The sequence below is a fragment of the Mustela putorius genome, unplaced genomic scaffold (assembly GCF_011764305.1).
Source record: "Mustela putorius furo isolate JIRA1106 unplaced genomic scaffold, ASM1176430v1.1 tig00003871_pilon_pilon_pilon, whole genome shotgun sequence".
In the NCBI taxonomy this organism is placed as follows: Eukaryota; Metazoa; Chordata; class Mammalia; order Carnivora; family Mustelidae; genus Mustela; species Mustela putorius.
Window position 1 is genome coordinate 13015655 of NW_025422023.1, and position 21234 is coordinate 13036888.

The window sequence follows — 21234 nt, forward strand, 5'->3', positions numbered from 1 at the left end:
GGTCAAGAGGCCCGCTCTGAAGGCAGCCCCAGGAGAGGCCGAGTCTCCTGAACAGCGCTTCCTTGTCGAAGGGGGATTGACCGTGATTCTGGTGGGTATAAGGGTGCTTAGCGTTGTGAAATGAAAGATCCTTGAGTTGTGAAATGAAAGATCCTTGAGAAAGTTCAGCGCCTCTCTCAACCACGAATACAACAGTTGCCAGCCAGCCTGAAACCCCAGCCCACAGTTCTTCCTCATTCCAGCCCTCTAAGACCTGGGTGAGCAAAAACACACATGGCATTTGAGGGGAAAGACATCATGGAGGAGTTAGGGTTTCACCAGCCCTTGAGATCGCTGAATCACTCATGTGGGTCTAGGTTGGGAATGACAGCTTTGGGGTTTCAGTAGAACCTTTTTAAAATTGACTGCTTTCATTTGGTTGTTTTTACACAACTCATTTGTACCAGATACTTAATTTAGCATTTTTTTTTTTTCAGATCCTACAAATCATCTTTGTGTTCTAGCTGGTAAGTAATAAGAGTACATACCCAGTAATCTACTCATATAAAATTTCAATCAGGCTTTACAGGAAATGCCTAGCTGCTTTTAAAAAGGATCTGTTAATGTTCCGAGCAGGACTAGCTAATTAAAAGAACTAAATAACTACAACAATTAATTTCCTCATTAATTTATCCTTTAATAGAATAAAGACTATTCTACTGATTTAATAGAATTAATTTGGCTGATAGTAATGAACTTTAATATGAATTTTGATATTACATCACTTAATCAAAAGGGGGCAGTTTTAAATTCATTTCATAATGTCATACAATTAATTATTTATAGGGCACTTAACACAGTCAGCTTCTGCTTGAGCTACTGTCATCTTATGGGGTAGTTTCTGTACAAGTATGTATCATCTTGCTTAATGTAAGTTATATAAGTCACCACTGAAATTTTAAATAGTTGTTATCTTGCTGCCTAAGATTCATGCTAAAATGACTTTGTCAGAATTTATATTGAAATGAGTGGATTAAGAAGTAAGTTATTTTTTAAAACCATCTCTTTTAATTATTTCATTCACCTCTACATTTTCACTTTAAAAAATATGTGATTTATAAGTAAACATATTTTGAAATGTGTGCTTCAATGTCAATCTCCATTGAATGTCAATGTCAATCTCCATTTCATCTCCAACAGGTTTTATAAAATATTAGTTAACCAGTAGCTAGATAAGTATCTATATATTTATTTCTGAAATCTGATCTAGTCCTTTTCTATTACCTGGGATGTTGTTAGCCTTGCTCTGCTTAGAATTGTTAATTTAATATAAAATGGGGGAGAGGGTGTTTTAAAAAATTTCCTTGCTACCGGGAAAATGCTCATTTCATACATCTTTTCAGGCACCAGATGATGGCATAAATCAAAATGATTATCTGATATTACAATAAGGCATGTTGATAAGAAAAAAAAAATCTTGTTACAAACCAAACATAGATTAACCACAGTTTAAGGGGACGTCATTGAGCTGTATTAGCCCCAAAGGAGGGTTGAAAACTTTTTAACACTGTTCAGCCGCTCTCAGACTAATGTAGGAAAGTAAATAACTCAGACCGACCTCCAACCTCTGAACTGGTATTGTGTGATAACTTTATGTTTTTGCTGCATAGAAATAAATGGAGAGGTCCCTGAAACTGAACTCCACCTGTTTACACTAGTTGCTCAGGGCAGGCCTTCATCCCAAGGCAAATCTCAGTCACGAGCAGAACACAGTCAGTCTAGGGCAGATGGGGGACAGAGTGGCAAACACTTCTGGGACAAGAACCTCTTGAAATCTTTGTAAACAGGAAACAGGCTCAGAATAAGGAGTTGAAATGGTCACACTGAGCAGTGCATTTAGATGCTTTATCCTGTCATCTATATTGCCATATGTAATTAATGGTAATGTGTGAATGCAGAGATTGTTTTTTCAACCTTCATTATCCATTAAAAAAGCCAATTCTTCTTCTTGGTGGCACAACGCTATGCAAATGGGACTCTGTGTCATTTGGCCTCAATCCAGTAGTCATATTCTTCACAGGACTTTCAGACCCTTAATGACCCTATATGGAGTCCATAGCAATGAATACATGGCCCATGGGATTATTAATGATTTTAAAGATAATTTTAGAAAAGATACTTTATCTGACAAGTAATAAATTATCAAGATAGTTTATCTTCGTGCATAAAAATAATTGTTTAAAGTTAACAAATGACCTAAAAGACCTGTTTCTTCTTTTTTATGATTAATAGACCTAAAAACTAGTTATCCCTCTCCCTCCCCTGATAATCCCCTTCTTCGGCTTTCCACACACGACTTGGAGGCTGATACAAGGACTTGTCCAATCCTTTGAGCCTAGTCCCTAGCTAAGGTATAGAAGACAATGATTGAAGGCTAACTTTGACCCCGTGTACAAAGGATTTGACTGTAGACAGAGACAATACGGTTCTCTACCAGGGATGTTTTCTAGGTAATGTCCTGGAGGTGAAGAGGTAACATTATACATAGCAAGAGTTCCTCACGTTCTGTCTTTAGCTTGAATACTTAACCACATTTTTTTGGTGGGGAAGTCTTTACTTTTGAATGGTGAATATATGGGGCAGCAGAGTAGCATCTGTTAGGAGCTGAAGTTAAGTGGCACTTCTATGTCATATAGTCAATGCGAGTTTAGCCAACACTTATTTTTCATTTCTTATCCCATGTATCACCTAGCGCAGAGCCTGACCTAAGGCTAATCTGTAATGAGTGTTTAGTGGGTTGAAATTGGTGTCCTTTTACCTTCTCTATTAATATGTGATGGACAGAGAAATCAATCTGGATTAGGGATCAATCAGGAAAGCAGAATTATAATTTTGGGTCTGTCTTTTACTGGCTATGTGATTTTTAAAAAATCATTTCACTGTTCTTATTGTTTGAAACAATGATGGTTGGATTGGATGATCTTTACAATTCCTTTTATCTTCGTGATTTTAAACTACAGACAACATAATGACCATAGGATGGTTAAAACCTATGGTTTGCTGGTAAATATAACTGGCTTAAAAAAAAAACAAAAAGGGGGCACCTGGGTGGCTCAGTGGGTTGAAGCCTCTGCCTTCAGCTCTGGTCATGATCTCAGTGTCCTGGGATCGAGCCCCGCATCAGGCTCTCTGCTCAGTGGGGAGCCTGCTTCCTCATCCTCTCTCTGCCTGCCTCTCTGCCTACTTGTGATCTCTGTCACAGGTAGGAATAAAAGGAAAGCCATGATTTGTGATGTTTGCCATTTCTATGGTGTAAATACTCCTCCTGTGGCCAATTTTAAGCTACCAGTGTGAGATCACTGACATAGAGTTGGAACGAAATGGGTATATTCAGCTGTCCCAAGCCACTAGGAGTCAGTTCCAGCACACTATAAGCCTTAAAATAATGTTATTCTACCTTAAAGGACTGAAAAGTATGTTAGTAAAGTTGAGAAAAAAGTAGTAAGAATGGGAAACAGGAATAAATTTCCAGAGTTAATGAGAAAATTAATGCACAGATTGTCAGTTTTTAATGCTTTACCTAGTGGTCACACTTACAGTCTTTCAAAAGAACGGTAGGACATGCACTGTTTTTTTTTTTTTTTAAATCACATTTCTATATAAAGATAGTAATATTTTCAAAAGCTCTATCTTTTAGAGTGGCACGATGCAATATTTAGAATCTGATCTAATGCTTTAAATGCATTTGTTATAGCTCTAAGATTAGTCTTAAGCCAACACAGGACAGTGTTTTAACCTCCACCACCCAGAGGATTAATATAGAATATCTAGGAATGTTGGCAATAGGGTGCCTTGGTACTCATCCATGCATTGTTTACTGGTGACAGTGAGCATTAGAACAGAACAGTATTATTGCAATGCTGCAGAGAATGCAAACTAAAAATGTGACCTTTGAAGGGAGGAGAAAAAAATATTAAGGAATGTCAATCCAAGGAGACGAGTCCTGGAAGTCATGTTAGAAGCTACAAATATCACAGTCTATCTAAAGAATACTGAATTTGCCGAGATCCAAGTTTAGTCTTCATGTGACAAGCCTGTCTCATAAGACAGTAACACAAAAGTTACTCAGAAAAGATATAAACACGTGCAACATAAAAAAAAAAATACGGCAAACTTTTAAAACAGCTTATTTATAAGGTGTAGTATTTCCAACATTAAATGAGATAAAACTGGATTGCAAAACCTAAAATTTGTGTGTGAGCAAATGCTAGTGTCGGAGACACTGAAGGTTTGTAACACTTCTCCATTATTTCGCCACGTAAAATCTAAGGTGGTAGTCGTGAAGGGTATTTGATCTTGAGATTGAACACTCAAACAAAAACGTAAAAATCTGTCATAAATATTCTTGTTCGTTTCCACGCTTTGGCTTCATGAATGTTTACCAAGGAAAATGAATTATTTGGCTAACATTAGGCATATAGGGAGCCATCACACATACCCTTGAGGACTGTTTGTGACTCTGAAATAGTACAACATCCACCAACTCCATAGCACTCAAGGCAGCCATCCCATCTATTCAGAGTGGGTTTTACCAGATGAAACTACTGCAAAAGATCTTTTAGAGAGGCTGAACCATACTTTTGATATTAATCTGCAAAGAAGTACAAATGACCCTTGAACACCATAAGTTTGAACTCTGCAGGTCCACTGACATGTGGATTTTTTTCAGTAACTACTGTACAGTACTATAAGTGCATTTTCTCTTCCTTATGATTTCCTTGATGTTTTCTTTTCTCTAGCTTGCATTATTATAACAATACAACATTTAATACATATAATATACAAAATATGTGTTACTTGATTGTTATTGGTAGGGCTTATGGTCAATGGCAGGCAGTCACAGTTATAACAGAATTTTTGACTGTGTAGGGATTGGTGCCTCTAACCCCTATGTTGTTCAAGGGTCCACTGTATTTTTATGGAACTATTTGGAGGAGGAATCAAACAAAGATCTAGTACTATCTATGCTTTCCAAAAGTTTGATTTAATGTATTGTTCTCATTTTTATTTTTCTTTTTTAAAGATTTTTTAATATATTTATTTGGCAGAGAGCAAGAGACACAGTGGGAGAGGGAACACAAGTAAGGGGAGTGGGAGAGGGAGAAGCAGACTCACCACTGAGCAGGGAGCCCCATGCAGGGCTCGATCGCAGGACCCTGGGATCATGACCTGCGCTGAAGGCAGACCCTTAACAACTGAGCCACCCAGGTGCCCCATGTTCTCATTTTTAAATAGTCAGATGAACACATGCCTTAAAACCTGTTCTAATTTGGGGACTTACCGTAGCCTTTCCGCTGAACACCTCCTTCTGTCTACAATAGATTTGTCTTTCTTCACTCAGAATACCAGGACAATCTCTCCTGTACCTTCCTTGATTTGGTGGGGTTATTTCTAGTCATTTCATGGAACGAAGAGTTCTTTGAGACTGTCACTGTGTAAGGTAGTGATACAAACTCCCCACCAGAAGGCCCAAAGCTGTGTCTTTTAACTCTATGTGCATGTTAAAACCACAGTTCCCAGGGCCTATATTGATATCGGATATTCCATGGTCCTGGCAGTGTTTCAGTTCCTCTTCAGATCTGACATCAAGAAATTGATTTCTTACAAATTTGATTAAGTATTAAGACATTTTTAAATTAGCATTTTTATGTTTTGGGAAGGGGATGCAATTAGGTCAGTTTACTTTGTCGTTGGAAAATATTTGTTCCAACTGATAGGATTATAGAAATTTAGAGCTAAGTAGAACATTAGAGAATTTTTCTTCACTCAGTGAATTAAGATTTTGATTTATTTATAAATCACCAGGTACCAGATAAGTTGGCATTTGATAAAAATTACATTTTTTTCCCTATCCTTTAGATTCTAAAATCCCTAAGTAAGAGATCCAATTCAGTTTTATACTTAACAAACATCTCCAGTGTAGTGGGTTGTTGAATACAAAAAGAAGTATAAATTATGATCTTTGACCTCAAGAAGCTCATGTTAATATGGGTCTCAAATGTGAACAGATAATTGCAAAATGATGTAATACGTCTATTATTAGAAGTATGAATGGAATGCTTTGGTAGTTGAGGCTTTTGTTTATTTATTTATTTTGAAGATTTTATTTATTTATTTGACAGACAGAGATCACAAGTAGGCAGAGAGGAAGACAGAGAGAGGAGGAAGCAGGCCCCCTGCTGAGCAGAGAGCCTGACGAGGGGCTCAATCCCAGGACACTGGGATCATGACCTGAGCCGAAGGCAGAGGCTTTAACCCACCAAGCCACCCAGGCGCCCCAGTAGTTGAGGCTTTTAATGCATCATGGGGAAGACTGACATGACTGGAGATGCTACTGGTGCTGGAGTATAAAGGATTTATAAGTGTGTGTGTGTGTGTGTGTGTATGTGTGTGTATCTGTGAGGCTGTGGCGGTAGTAAGGGCATTCCAGATAGACTGCTAATGCCAGAAACAAACAGTGCTGATAGTGATAATGTAGGAGTCAATGATGTATTCCCAAGGACTTCTACTGTCATGAGTTGTATAGGTTTAGTGCAACAAACACTTGTCAAGGTTAACTTTGTTCAAACTATCTGCCACCAACTACCATAACCATCATGTAAACATGGCACTGATTGTGTGCTCTTTCTTATTTTACTGTTGAGAATATTAAATCTTCATAATTTGAATGGTTAAAAAACTCATTTAAAAAAGTAAGCCTAAATATATTAAATTTTAAGAAAGATCAAATGCAAAATTCTGATGGAGGTCGGCTACTATTATCTTCTCATGCAGCTCTCCCCAATACCCAGTTCTTCATCTTCCCCTACTGCCGTACCAATCCATTCAAATCAAATCTTAACCCCTCATCCTCCTCTGCTTTCTCAGTAAGGCAAACTTAAAACTCAGAACCACTTGTTTCAAGTGATCATCAATGCTGTATTAGGACTATGAAGTCAGATAAGTAACCAAAGGTTAAAGGAAAGTACAGGAGGACTTAATATTTTTCTGATCATGGCAGATGATGACCTCAAAATACTATTAGGGAAACAGTGGTAAAATTTTCTTATTATTCTCACAATTTTTCCTTGTATATTACTTAGGGGTCACAGAATGCTATAATTACTAGTTATGTCACTGTCTTGTATCTAATAGATCTTTGAAACATATCTGGTGAATGACTAAATATAATTCAATTAAGCAAAACAAATAAGATGACACAGCCTCTGGGACAGCTTGAAGTCCACATGCAAGAATGAGTTTGGATACTTAACTCACGTCATATGTAAACATATAAATCAAAGACCTTAGGAGGGATTAATGGGGAATGACTGCTAATAATTATAGGATTCTTTTTTTGGAGAATAAAAATGTTCTGGAATTAGATAGTAGTGATGATTGCACTATTTTCTGAATATACTAAAAACCACTGAGTTGTGTTTTAAAAGGATAAATTTTATGGTATGTAATTTGTATCTCAATAAAAAAGTAGATGCAAAAAACCAAAACAAATAGCAACAATAAAACCATAGCCAGCTAGTTGAATTGAGGCTCTTATTGAAATGTTCTACACCTCTGTAGTTCCTAACACTGAAGAGAAATATAAGTTAAAGAAGAAAACAACAATAACAACATCACTGTTCAGTTAAAATCGAAGATAACCAAGAAAGGTAATATAGTCCAATAATTCTAAGATACGTTATCTTTTCACATTTCTGAAATGGGAATGCATCTTATAATTGATGGTATGTCCAGTTGATTTGGTTGCATTGTTGTGATATGTGTTAGATTCAATGAAGTAGAGTACTTACTATTTAGAATAATGCAGAGGCTGCTAGTTATCCCACAATATGTGTTCTACTCTTCCCACACAGTAATAATAAATTTTAATAATCTTAATAATAATGTTTCAAGAACTTTCTAAATAATTAAAACTTAAAAAAAATAAAATTTTTACCTGGGTAAATGACCTCCCAGCCAAAGATTATATTTCGTTTTCCTTATAGTTAGGTGTGGCCACATGTCTAAGTTCTGGCCGATGGGCATAAGCAGAAGTAACATGTGCAACTTTTGGTTTGTGCCCTTAAAGAGGCACAAAGAGCATTAAAGAGCATTTTCTTCCTTCTCTCCTTTCTTATTTGCTCCCTCCCTATTTCTTTCTCCCCCTCCACCTCTCCCTCCTCCTTGGTTCCCACCCTTCTAATGGCACAAATGGTGTGAGCTGAGCAGCCATCTTGATCCATGAGCTAGAAACCATGTATTGAGGGTGATAAAGCAATGTGAAGATACCTTAGTTCTTGATGATTATGAAAACAGCATACTAGCTCTAGACCTATTATGCAGCCTTTTATGTGAGAAATACAGTTCTAGTTTGTGCAAAGCACTCTTATTTTGGATTTCTCTGCCACAGGAGCTGAACAAATGTTCTAATGTGAATGGTTTCTGACTTTCATTTCCCTGAAAGTAAATTATTATTACTTTTTTCAGTGGGCTAAATTCTTCTAAACAAACCACACACACACACACACACACACACACACACACACACACGATCTGTCTGGACCAAAAATGAGTCGCCAAATAGAGCATTTACTTATAAGGAATATATTGTGAATAGCTTTTTACTTTTCACTATCATGGAAAGATTATTCCAACCCCCATTCAGTCTATGTTTCTAAACAATACCTTTGTTAGGACTGTCTGGTCAGTGCAGTTGGAGACAACTTTTCAGTGCAATTGAGATTTCTTGATAATGCTAAATCTGCCTTGTCAGCTGAATTCCTCTGGCTTTGTGTTGCACTGTGGTAAAAATACATGATCAGATTTCACTGTTAAGGACATTCTTTCAGCAATACATGTACAGTCAAGTTTGTGCCTGGATAGCTGAACATGTGAGTTATGAGATTTAAAAAATATGTTTTGTGATAAAACTTTATGGAAATGCAACAATCTGGAAGTCTAGCTCTGTCTTCGAGTAGCGAGGTGATGAAGAGTTGGGCAGTTGGGAGCTGATATCACTCTGTCCTTTTCATAGTCACAGTCTTAGTTCTTCATATTTGAGGAGATGGGACAGTGAGGAGGCCTGTTGGCTTGATCTTATTAATGCCACCATCTAGAATGCAGATTCTTGGATATTTCATCTTCACAAGATGTGCTGCAAACTGAAAAAAAAAGGGGGGGAGGCAAATATATAGAGGATATACAAAATCTGTATTTCTCCAATCCCATTTTTTTCCCCTCAAGCTGTGAAAGATAAAACTTCTTTAATAATACTATTACTATCATTGTTATATCAGTGAATCACTATTTTGAGTTTTCAATATTAATCAAATCAAATTTAACATGTTGACAGGACCTTTACACTATAGAATAAATGTGTCTCTTTAGTTCTCTTTTACGCTTGTTGGAAGAGGCAATAAATATACATGGTATGTATAATTTTTGAATATATATTATATATAATATTTTATAATATATGACATTTGAATGTACTAGTCAAACAGTACAAAAAGTATACAGTGAGATGTAAATTCCTCCTACCTCTCCTCTCAGTTTCCCTCTCCAGAGGTCATTACAATTTTTCATGTATCTTTCCAGTGATAGTTAAAACATTCTCAAATCTATATTGAACAATTTTTGATACTACTGTCCCCTTATTAATTGTTGCAATTCTCCTGTAATGTCCCATAAAGGGCCATAAACTTGCTGTAACATGTTCCTGGAGCAACCATAATGAACAGTTTGAGACCATAAACTTGGAATGAATTTGAAGGATTCCAAGAGGTCATCCAAGGACATCCAAGAGGTTTTCTGGATGGTTAGCAAAATAGGACTTTGAAAGGTTAACAAGACATACATATATCTTCCTGACTTGGCCCATGTCTACCTATCTAGGATCATTGGTTATCTTTCTCCACTCCTTTGACCTTATGATAAAGCAGTCCTGAACTGCTTGTCAATCCCAACATAAATGAGGTCACTTTAGGATGCAGAGCATTTTGGTTGTGCAGGCTGCCCTTTGTTGGGAACATGTACTATTTCCCACCAGCTCCTGGATAGCCTTTAGTTCCTTCTCAAAAGCCCCCCCCCCCCACCACTATCCCCATCTGCCTAATTTCTATTTATTTCCCTACTCATGCAATTTCTTCCCTACATGCCAAGTCTCCATTACAAACCTCTCTTCTTAGCCCCTAAAATTCCTTGGGCAAATCTCTGTCTTTTGCTTACCATGCTTATTTAAATTTAAGAGCCTGCTTTCCTAGGACAGTGAGACTGTTCTCTTTCTTTTTATCCCTAGTGCCTGGTACATGACAGGGGCTCAATATATGCTTGTTGGACTGAACTAAACCAAGACATAGGACATATAACCTGGGACAAAAGGATGAAGGAAAGAAGGGTTTTCTTGGACTCTGGCATTCTATTTCTACTCCCTTCCCTTGGGGGTGTTTGTTCTCTTCCTTCTCCTTGGGTACTTGCGCCCTTAAGTTCTTTTCAATTACTTTGTTAAACTCGATCTCCGGTCCCTCCAGAAAAATGAATACCTGCTGATACTGCTATTGGGAGTGGGTGAAGCTTAACAGCTGGTGAAGTCTCAAGCAAGCAGTCTACACTGCTTGGTTCAAAAGCTGAATGTTTCACTCAGGATAAGTTCAAGGCCTCAACCCCAGGGATTCTGCTTTATTGATCTAGGCTCAAGAAAGTGTTTTTTATTGTGGTGGTGGTAGTTGTTATAAACAAACACCACTAGATGATATTAAAGTGGGAAGTCTGAGGACAGTATTTTGGAACATACCACGTAGAGCCAACAAGATAAAGGTATCAGTAACTACATGCAAATAGACATTGCTGGACTGGGGTCTTTAACAATCCTCAAAACAACTCACAGAAATAGACCTTAATACTGCTGACCCCACTGATCTTTTCCATCATTCTCTGCAGTGCCTTAATAGATTCAATGGCCATTTACATTTCAGAGCCAATACTCTTTTAGCCACCTGGAAGTATCTTTAATAGTAATCAGTGTTGAAGAAAGACAGTGCATCTGTATTTCAAAAGCTATCAAGTGTGATAGACTATTACTGTGAACTGGTCTCCATGCTGTTCTTGCTTGTTTCTTTGAACCTCAGTCCTTAACAGCAGAGGAGCTAGATTCATCTGCTCTGAGTCAAGCGCAGGCAGCACAGCCCCTGGTACCATATGATTACTGAAACATCTTTGCTTCATTCTCCCACATGTAGCAGTACAACTAACGCAGAAGCCGGAACTCTGAGATAAACTACCGTTATTGAAAAAAATCTTGTGGATAAGCAGTCTTAGCATTGAATACTTCAAAACACTGTAGAAGTCAGAAAGCAAGGAAGGAAGGACTTCCTACTGTACATTTAAGTTAATCTCTCTGACACTATGCTGTAGAGCTAGAAAGAGTTCCCATGATTATTTTAAGGAGGGAAATAACAACTAGTCTGCCATTGAGCTGGAAATGGTGAAGGCAAAGCAGGCAGAAGAGAGCACTTTGGAACAATTGCTATGTGGGAGGTCTAAGAAGAAAAGTAGAAGCAGAATACAAGGAGATGGCAAATGTTTTGGTGCCTTGAAAAGCAAGGCTGTGCTTAAGTAAAGACAAAGAGCCAATGTTGAGTTTTCAGTTTAGGATTTTGAGTTCTGCTCTGCTTGTGGTTGCAAGTACTCATGTTAAATAGGAGGTCTAACAGTGAAGGCATGACTGGATCTTTTCCACTCCTACCATGGCAGCATTTCCACTCCTACCATGGCAGCATTTCCTCTTCATTCATTCATTCACTGATCAAACATTTTAGTGAGTACTTACTGAGTACCATGCACTGTTCCAGTTTTTTCAGTGCTTATAGATCAGTGGAGGAGATAGGAACAAATAACCTCAAGTAGTAGGTGATTATACAAGTAGAAGTTTGGGGTACCTCTGAACTTAACAGGGGTTAAAGGAAGCTGTTCCTCCCTCCCATCCCTCTTTTATTGACTCCTGAAGGGAGTGGGAACTCAGATGCGATAGCTATAGTTGTGTTCTCTGTGGCTATAGCCTGACAGGTTAGGGAGGGAGGAAAGGGCTGTGAATGTCCGGCGTGGTTTCCATGTGAAAAAAGCCACACCACTCATGGAGAAGACAGGTGGTGGAGCACAGGAGAACCAGGCACAGAGAGTTCTGGGTTTCATCCATCTTTCACTCTTCATCTGGCAGGGCTTTGGCAGCTTTAGGGTGTTAACATACAGGGTACTGGACTTTGGTGATTAAGAATCTAGAGTAGGGGCACCTGGGTGGCTCAGTGGGGTAAAGCCTCTGCCTTTGGCTCAGGCCATGATCTCAGAGTCCTGGGATCGAGACCCACGTCGGGCTCTCTGCTCAGCAGGGAGCCTGCTTCCCCCTCTCTCTCTGCCTACCTCTCTGCCTACTTGTGATCTCTCTCTCTCTGTCAAATAAATAAATAAAATCTCTTTAAAAAAAAAAAAAAGAATCTAGAGTAGCCTGCAGCTGCAGCTTTGGGAGAGGCCAGACTTCAAACAGAAGTCACAAACCTAGACTCACTGAGCAATATCCTTGGCAGAAGTGGCAGGATGTCATATTGGACCAGTGGTTTTTGGATCTGTCAGACTCATCTGGGTGCTTTTTTAGTCAACAATGATACCCAGACCCACTCCAGATCAGTAATAAGTAGAATTTTTTCTGGCTATCGCCCCAACATCAGGTTCTTTATCTGCTTATTTTGAAGTTTCCTGGGTTATTCTATTGTGTAGCCAGCATTGAGAATAATTTTATTAGATAATGGGATTCATTTGCTGGTGAGGTTTGTCTGAGACCTCAAGATGCAATTTTAGTAAGTATAGTCCCATGTGGAGAGCAAGTCACCTTGCACTAAAGAGGCTGGCATGTTTGGATGGCTGGAATTTGTGAGACCAAGTCCTACGTGTAAAGAATGGGGTTCTTCCAACTGCACAACCAGCTGAGATCTATAGGTCAACATCCCATGTGGAGCTGGCAGGATCTGATATTTGGTGGGATAGGATTTTGGGACTCAGAGATGGCAGGGACAGCTGCATTTCTTGTGGGAAGTACTCCCATGTGGAAAAGGCAAAGCTCTTGCATTTTTGTCATTCCTCTGGTTAGGAGAATCTGGTTGTTCTTTTCATTTCTAGGGCTTAGGTAGACACACCTCAAAAGAGCACTGTCTGAAAGTGGCAGGCTCTTGTGGGTGGCGCTCCTTTTTGTTTTTCTCTTTCATCTTAACTTGGATTAAGAGGCTGGCATGTTTGCCCAGTGGAAGTCAAGATCTGTTATAGGAGGAGAGTGAGTGGAGGAAAGGGATATTTTGATCTGCCACAGAGTGGTATAGCATAACTAAGGCCAAGAAATTAAGGCTGAGTATGGGTAAGATTTAAGAGAAGCAGAGAACAGGATCATGTTGTTTCTCACTGGGTGTCCTGGGTCACAGGCTTGGGTAGAATCCACAGGCAGCTAAGAAAATTTGGCTTCTGCAAGATTCTGAAAGGAGCACATTGCAGGACAATTAAATTTTTTGATGGGAAACTTTTGGCCTCGTGAGTTTTAAGTTTGTTTTGGGAACTGGACAATTACCATGAACTAACTAACAGTCTGGTGAAGCTCAAACGGAGGTCCTTTTCTCTCTTCCATTTTATTTGTCCATTCCTTTCCCTCCAAATATTGCTAAACTTGGGACATGGATATATTACTTTTGGTTGGGCATAGAACTGAATAAGGGAACTGGCAAATTATCCTGTAATGAATAGCTGTAGTAATTTTATTTTCTTGGTTTTATGGTTGTGAGGCTGATGTTGTATTAGTCCTACGTATCCTCTTCAGCAATTCTGAAAATATGGTGTCCATTTAATATCTCTGGTACTATATTTCTGGTTGGTACGGGACTGGTACTCACAAATTATGTACCTATTTCTAAGTTTGGCTGGACAACTCTGTAAGTGTGGGATGAGGTAAGATGAGAAACAGAATATGGGATTATTTCCAAATCTAGAGTACAGTGTGGCCTTGGGTTAAAAATAACCCAAGTGCTGTCTTGTCCTGATTATTTTAAAAATTCTGAGGTCATTAATAAATTCTGAGGTCTTGATCACTTGAAGGGGTCATCTCAGTGCTCCCAGTTAGAAACATGAGAGCTGTGACAAGGAGTACTAGGAAAAGTTAAGAATGATTTACCTAATATGCCACTGATCTTTTCCCTGGATTATACAGTCAAGTATAATTTTGAAATGTCATTTTTGTTTCAATCCTTGTGTTCTTTCCATAACTGAGATAAGTGTTCCATCTTCTGCTAGTCTCTGTATTTAGATATTTTATAATTAACACACTAATGTTTATTTTCCTTAAAGTACTACATAAGTTTACCTTCTTAAATAAGTTACTTAAGGGAGCCCTTGTATGCATTTAGTAGGAATGTATATTGGTTTGGCCATTATGGAAAACAGTGTGGAGGTTCTTTAAAAAACTAAAAATAGAACAACTATATGATCCAGCAATCCAACTTCTAAGTATGTACCTAAAGGAAATGAAATCTGGATTTTGGTATCTATACTCCCAAGTTCATTGCAAAACTAGTCACAGTAGTCAAGATAAGGAAATAACCTATGCCCATTGATGGATAATGGATACACACACATGAACACACATGGGAATATTATTGAGCCATAAAAAAGAAACTCCTGCCATTTGGGATATCAAGGGTATAGCTAGAGAACATTATGCTATATGATATAAACCAGACACATAAGGACAAATACTGCATGATTTTGCTGATATGTGGAATCAAAAATAGAGTCATAGAAGCAGAGAGTAGAATGGTGGTTGCTAGGGGTGAAGGGGTTTGAGAGAGGAGATGGACAGATGTTGGCCAAAGGGTACAAAGGCCCAGTTATGCAAGATGAAGTCCTAGGGACCTAAAGTACAACATGGCAATTACAGTTACAAGTATAATAATACTATATTGTTTGCTGAAAATTTGCTAAGAAGAAAAAGAAAGAAAATGCTGATTATGTGAGGTGATGACATGTTAATTTGTTTGATTGTGGTGATTATTTTATAATGCATACATATACCAAAACATCAAGTTGTATACTTTTAATATATATATAATTCCTATGTATCAGTTATATCTCATTAATGCTGAAAAGAGAGTACTAAATAAGGTGCATAACTGGTTTTCATAGTAATAACATCCAATAACAACTAAGCAGTAATTACACTCTCATTTGACTCACAGAAGTAAAGTCCGCAGCAGAGCAAAAGCAAGAAGGTGAACATAAGGTCAGCAATCATCTTACACCTTACCATAGGCACTTGTGACAAGCAAGGAACAGAACTGTTAACTCCAGGGTATTAATGTACAATGTTATATACTGTAAAATGGTTATTTATGCAATAAGGAAAAAATGGGAGAATGTATATAAACAGCCAATATAAGGCCTAGGATTTATTAATTAAATTTTATTAAATCCATGTTTGTTTTGTTAAGGATAGCTATCCTAATGGTGTCTGGGATATCCACAATCCATACTATGCTGTATATAAGACTGTATCTTAAAAAAACATTTTTAATAGTTTGTGTTGTATAAGTAAATATATAAATAATTGTAGTTTTTTTCTAAATAGTTGTAGTTTTAATTTTCTGTTGCCTATATAGTTTCTATCTCTATCTTATGTCTCCCCATTCTCTCTTTACCTTTTTTATTAAAAAAATTCAAAAAAATATATATAAATAGACAAGAATGGTATAATGAGCCCCTATGTACCCAAAACCCAGTTTCAGTAATTACAGCTCAGATAATTTATTTCATTTGCTCCTTCCATTCACTCCTCTTGACTACAACCATTATTTTGAGGTAAATCTCATATATCATTTTGTACATCAATATGTATCCTTGAAACAAAAATACTTAAAAATATAACCACAGTATCATTATACATCTAGAAAATATTAACAATAATCCTTTGATTTAGTAAGTATTCACATTTCCACATTGCTTGATAAATGTCATCTTTGCATTCATCCATCCATCCATCTATCCACCCATCCCCCCATGCCCCACTTATCTATATTTACAATCTGTTTATTTGCATCAGGATCCAAACAAGGTTCACACATTATGACTGAAGTATGGCTTTTAAGTTTCCTGTAATCTATACATTTGTTTTATCTCTTCATTTCTTTGCGGAAAGCCTATTCTCTCTTGAATCTACTCCAAGATTTTTGTCTCCATCACTCCCCTAAAATACTCTTAGAAAGGTCAGCAACAATCTCCACTTTGTCACACTGCCAAATCCAATTTTTAAGACTCACCTTGAATCTTACTTTACCCATCAGCATCATCTGACATATTTAATTATACCTTCCTCTTTTCAAAATTCTCAGCTCAGGTCATGATCTCAGGTCAGTGAGATAAAGCCCTGAGTTGGGCTCTGTGCTTAGCAGTGAGTCTGCTTAAGATTTTCTCTCTCTCCCTCTTCATTCCCCCCAACCCCACTCACTAGTGCACTCTCTCTCTCTCTCTCAAATAAATAAACAAATCTTTAAAAACAACTTTCTGAAGGCCGGTGGTGCACATGTCAAATGGTATTTTCCTTTCTTCCCCTTCCATCTTCCTTTGGTCTCTTGTTTTCTTTGTTGATCTCTTCTACCGATCATGTGCACTAAAGCAATTTTTTTAAAAAAATTATAAGCTAGTTTATAATGGAGACAATGGATTTTTACAATTTCCTGAAATAAATTTTAGTTATATCTTTTAATGGTCTTTTGACAGTCTGTTGTTGAGCCCATCAGCTCGAATTTGTCTTCTATTCTGGAATGATGCATTTATAAGCTATTATATTTAATTATAAGAAAGAAAACTCTACTTTTTTCTGTATTGTAAGATACTAAGTGCTTATTTCATAAGTAGAAGGATTCTATGTGTTTACACATCCTGTTTTAATTCTCCAAATTCTAGTCTAAACCTCTAAATCCTCGATTGATGTTTTAGTCCTCATTTCCTATTAGCACTTTAAACTCAGTATGTCCAAAATTCATCAGACTCCCTCCAAATCGACTTTCTCTTCCTAATCTCTATTAAAGGTATCAGCAACCTCCCCAAAAACCCAATCTGGAAATTTTAAAGTTCTCTTTGACTTAAAAAAAAAAAAAAACTTTTTTAAAAGTTTAAATTCAATTAGCCAAGGTATATTTTTGACTTTTGACTTTGGCTCCATGTTCATTTAGGTATAAAGCTGTGTCAGTTCTCTCTGAGATTGTCTTGGATTCATTCCTTCTTTTCCATTCCTCTGCTCCTACTCCATTTTAGATCCTAATTACTCTTGGATTAGTTCCTAACTGGTTCTTGTGCTTTTAGTTTTTTCCTTTTCCATTTGCTTCGCACTCTGCTGCCTACACAGAGCAATATGGAGGCCCTCAGGAAATCCTGAGACCCTAACACTATTGTATAGAGATGTTTTCCTTCCTGAGGGGGATTGCCATTAAGCAAGGTGACTCAAGATCTATGGATCCTTTCCAAGGAATATCTTGCTTCTCTATAGTCAGGAAGGACAACATATAGTACCCAAAAAGTCCTTACTGAAAATTTCATTTTGATAATATTAAGTCTAAAATTTCTTTATATTTTAAGGACAAAAGAAATTCTTCATTTTAGATTTATGCTTATTTACTCATTTTATAAATACATGTATTTATTAACACGTAAGTTAAAGATTAATGAGAAGATTGTCTCTTAGTGTCCTGAATAAAGTAAGAAAAGATAGTGACAGAATGTTACCAGATGCCTTGAATCACATGACAAAAACAGTGAGGCCATTTCCCCAATGTCCTGTTGAAAGTTGCAGGACTTTGGCTATCAATCTCAGACAAACTCTGATTTCCTTTTCTCAGATCCATGAGAGCTTTGCTAAGAGGGGGCTTACAAACTATTTAGACAGCAGGAGATTGCAAGCTTGAGACAAGATTGGTATAAAGGTAGAAACTGGGAAGAACCTAGCATTGGAATAGACTGGGAATACAGAGAGAGTGAAATTCTTTGACTGGTCTCTGGTTTTTGGTGTTTAAAAATTTCTATTTTATTGGGATTAAGGGCAAAGGAGAGGGAAGACACTAAAAGTAATTTGCCAAATGACTTTCTAAAATACAGCTTAGTATTACTTTCCTTCTTAAAAACCTTTAAAAGTGCCTATTACATGTAAACTCTTTAGTATAGCATTCAAGGCCATCTACTTCCAGACTCTTCTAACTTTCCAGCTTGTCTGTAGCTAGAATGCTCTTCAAAGAAGCTCTGTGCTTTCCCATCAGCATGTGCTATTTCCTTTGCCTGGAATGTTCCTTCCTGAGCATGGCCCTCCTCCCAACATTTCCTTACTGAAATTCTACTCATAATTCAAGGTCTGTTATATCTTCTCCATGAAGATTTAGAGACCCTTCATTTAACTGGAAGAAATTTCTTCCTTCTCATTGATTTTCTAGAACTTTAATTATAAACCTCACATAGCACATACTACATTCTGCTTTGAGTTTTAATTGGTTGTGCACACGTCTTATCTTTCTAACTAGATTGTAAGTTTTTTGAGGGCAAAGGACTATGCCTTTCTCCTTTCTGTTTTCTCATAATAGTTCCATCATGTAAGCACTTAATGTTTGTTGTCTTGAATTAAACTAGTAGCTGATATTAGTATTTTTTCTTTTGTCTTTCTCTTTTCACTGATTTCTACAAATGTGCAGTCTACAGCAAACTATTATTTTTCATGTGTTCATTCATTAACTTAGTCATCAATTCAAACATCAAATATTTATTGGTGCTTTCTACTTCAAAAGCACGATGCCGGGAGCCAGGGGTACAACAATGAATATAATATAATCCTTGTCCTCAACGAGCTTGGAGTTTAGTTGGAGATGCAGAGAAGGGAAGAGGCAATTAAAATACCATTTGATAAATGCTATATAGAGCCATCATACATGGTTGTACAAATTGTGCATTGCATGAGAGAACCTGAAAAAGGGGTAAGTGGAGCATGAAATGTAGCCCATCCTCTCCTTTCCAAACTTTGTGCCCTTATGTGGTACTGCGCTCACTAAAGGAAGGATGGGTTCTTATCTAATGCACACGGAAATTCTATATATTATAATCGTCCCAGTGTCATTACAAAACTAAAAGATATGAGCACTTGGGAAGGGTATTTAGTACAATACCTGGAGTTAAGAAATAGTTCTTTATATAAACAGCTATTTAAGACAAATGGGAATTCCCCAGGTGAACAGAAGTGGGAAGAATGCTCCAAATACAAAAAGACAAGAGATAGGAACTACAGGTAGTTAATTATGGCTGGAATCTAAGAGGGTGAGGAAAGAGCAGTGAGGGATGAACTTGGAACACAAAGCAGAGTCCAGATCATGAAGGCCTTACAGATGGTGAGTAGGATTTGAATTTTATTCTGAAGGTAACAAAATGTCACAGAAGCATTTTGACAACGATCCGATTTACATTTCAAAAAGCTCACCTTAGTTGTGGGGTAAAACTGGGGGAAGGGGATTGCAGTTAGAGGCATTGGAAGTTGTGGTGAGTCAGGCCTGAGCTACGGTGAACCGACTTAGGACAGGGGGGTAGTAGGGATGAGGGAATTCCAGACCTAGCTAGCAGGGTGGTAGGACAAATAATAATTTTCTATATAATTTGTTGTCATTAGTCAAGAATGTGAAATAACTCATTTCATTCAAACAGCCTGGGTGGTATGGAGAACAGTGTAGAAACTTTGTAGTTAGCACAGTTTGAATCAGGATTCTGCCACTGGTTAGCAATGGGAACTTGGGTAAATAACTCAGCATTTTTGGCCTTAGTGTCCTCACCTGTTAAATATGTAATTATAATACACTTGAATAGCATACTACCATGTTGTTGGGAGGATTAAATTAGATAGCATATGTATAAGTGCTTGATTCATATTAAATACACTAAGCTAGTTTCCTTCTTTCCTCTCTTCCTCTTCCCCATGTTGATCCATTAATAGGAGAGTCATTTATGTCACCTCACAATTGTACAGATTTAAACTTAAACAGCATATTTGTCCCCAAATGGATTGTAAGGTAGGCTTTACAGTGTTTATGATGAACTGTTTATAATAGAGCAGAAGGTATACTAGTAACTTTTACTGTTTACTAGGTTACATATACTTTCAGCAATTAGATGAAAGCTAGGGGTCTAGTCTCTTTCAAAAAATGACACACTATTATAACATTTTATAGGTAATTTTAATTAGTTCAAAGACTTTCTAAAAGTCATGATGGACTCTTGGTTTAGAAGTTTTCCTTTATACTAATCTATTTAATTTTTAATTTATGAGAATTGATAGTGTTTATCCATATGGTAATAGGAACCTAGTGTTTATCCGTATGGTACCTGGGGTCTTCCTCTAGATTTACAGATTAGGTTTAACAATAGCTTTAATTTCAAACAAGCCCTCTTAGGAATGGCTATGTGGAACATTTTTTTGAAGTTGACAGTAAGAAAATAGGAGAAAATGTTTTTAGACACCACATAAAGTTGTTTTTTGTTTTGTTTGTTTTTGTTTTTTGAAAACAGTTCTTATTCTAACAGAAAAAAAGCATACTGACTCATATCAGACGCTAAGCCTCTTCTGATAAAATTCCACCATCTCATACCACCATATGTTAGGAGCTCTACTGAGCCTCGTGGTACATTTTCCTTTGATCTGTGATATTTGGGACCAGAATTTCAGCAACAATCATTTATCAACTTATGTTTACACTAGACAACTGAGAACAGTAAACCCATACTGTGTCTCAACCACTGGTCATATTACATACAGTATACTATGCTCTGAAAAGAATGTATACCATAAAAACTCAGATTCAAAACAGTTAGAGCTCTGATGGATCATGGCCAAGTTCCAACCTCTGTAGGTCAAGCGGGAGGGCAACTATGGTTAGTTTGTTATTCAGCTAGAACATTCCTGTGGTAAGGAGTAATTAATTAAACTGTGGAGGACAGGGTGGGTATGTAGAATAACACATACTAAGACAAGATAACTTTCATCTTGGGACAGGTCATGAATATAGGTGCCAGAGATCACAAGATTCAGATGATGACTTGGCAGTTTTTCCTAAAAACTTGAAATGAGTTCCCTCTTTTTATGTGTATTTTGCACACATAATACATCCAATG

The 21234-nt window shown here is 37.3% G+C and overlaps 1 protein-coding gene across 3 annotated transcripts in view; it reads right to left on the minus strand.

Moving 5' to 3' along the window:
- Window positions 1-8606: 8606 nt before the first annotated feature.
- The window catches only part of TBCK (TBC1 domain containing kinase), a 213846-nt gene continuing 201218 nt past the window's right edge, over window positions 8607-21234 (minus strand). For all 3 annotated transcript variants that reach the window (XM_004748121.2, XM_004748122.2, XM_004748123.3), the window contains exon 26: window positions 8607-9179. In XM_004748121.2, the coding sequence (XP_004748178.1) occupies window positions 9069-9179 (111 nt within the window). In that variant the 3' untranslated portion in view covers window positions 8607-9068. The remainder of the gene's footprint in view (window positions 9180-21234) is intronic.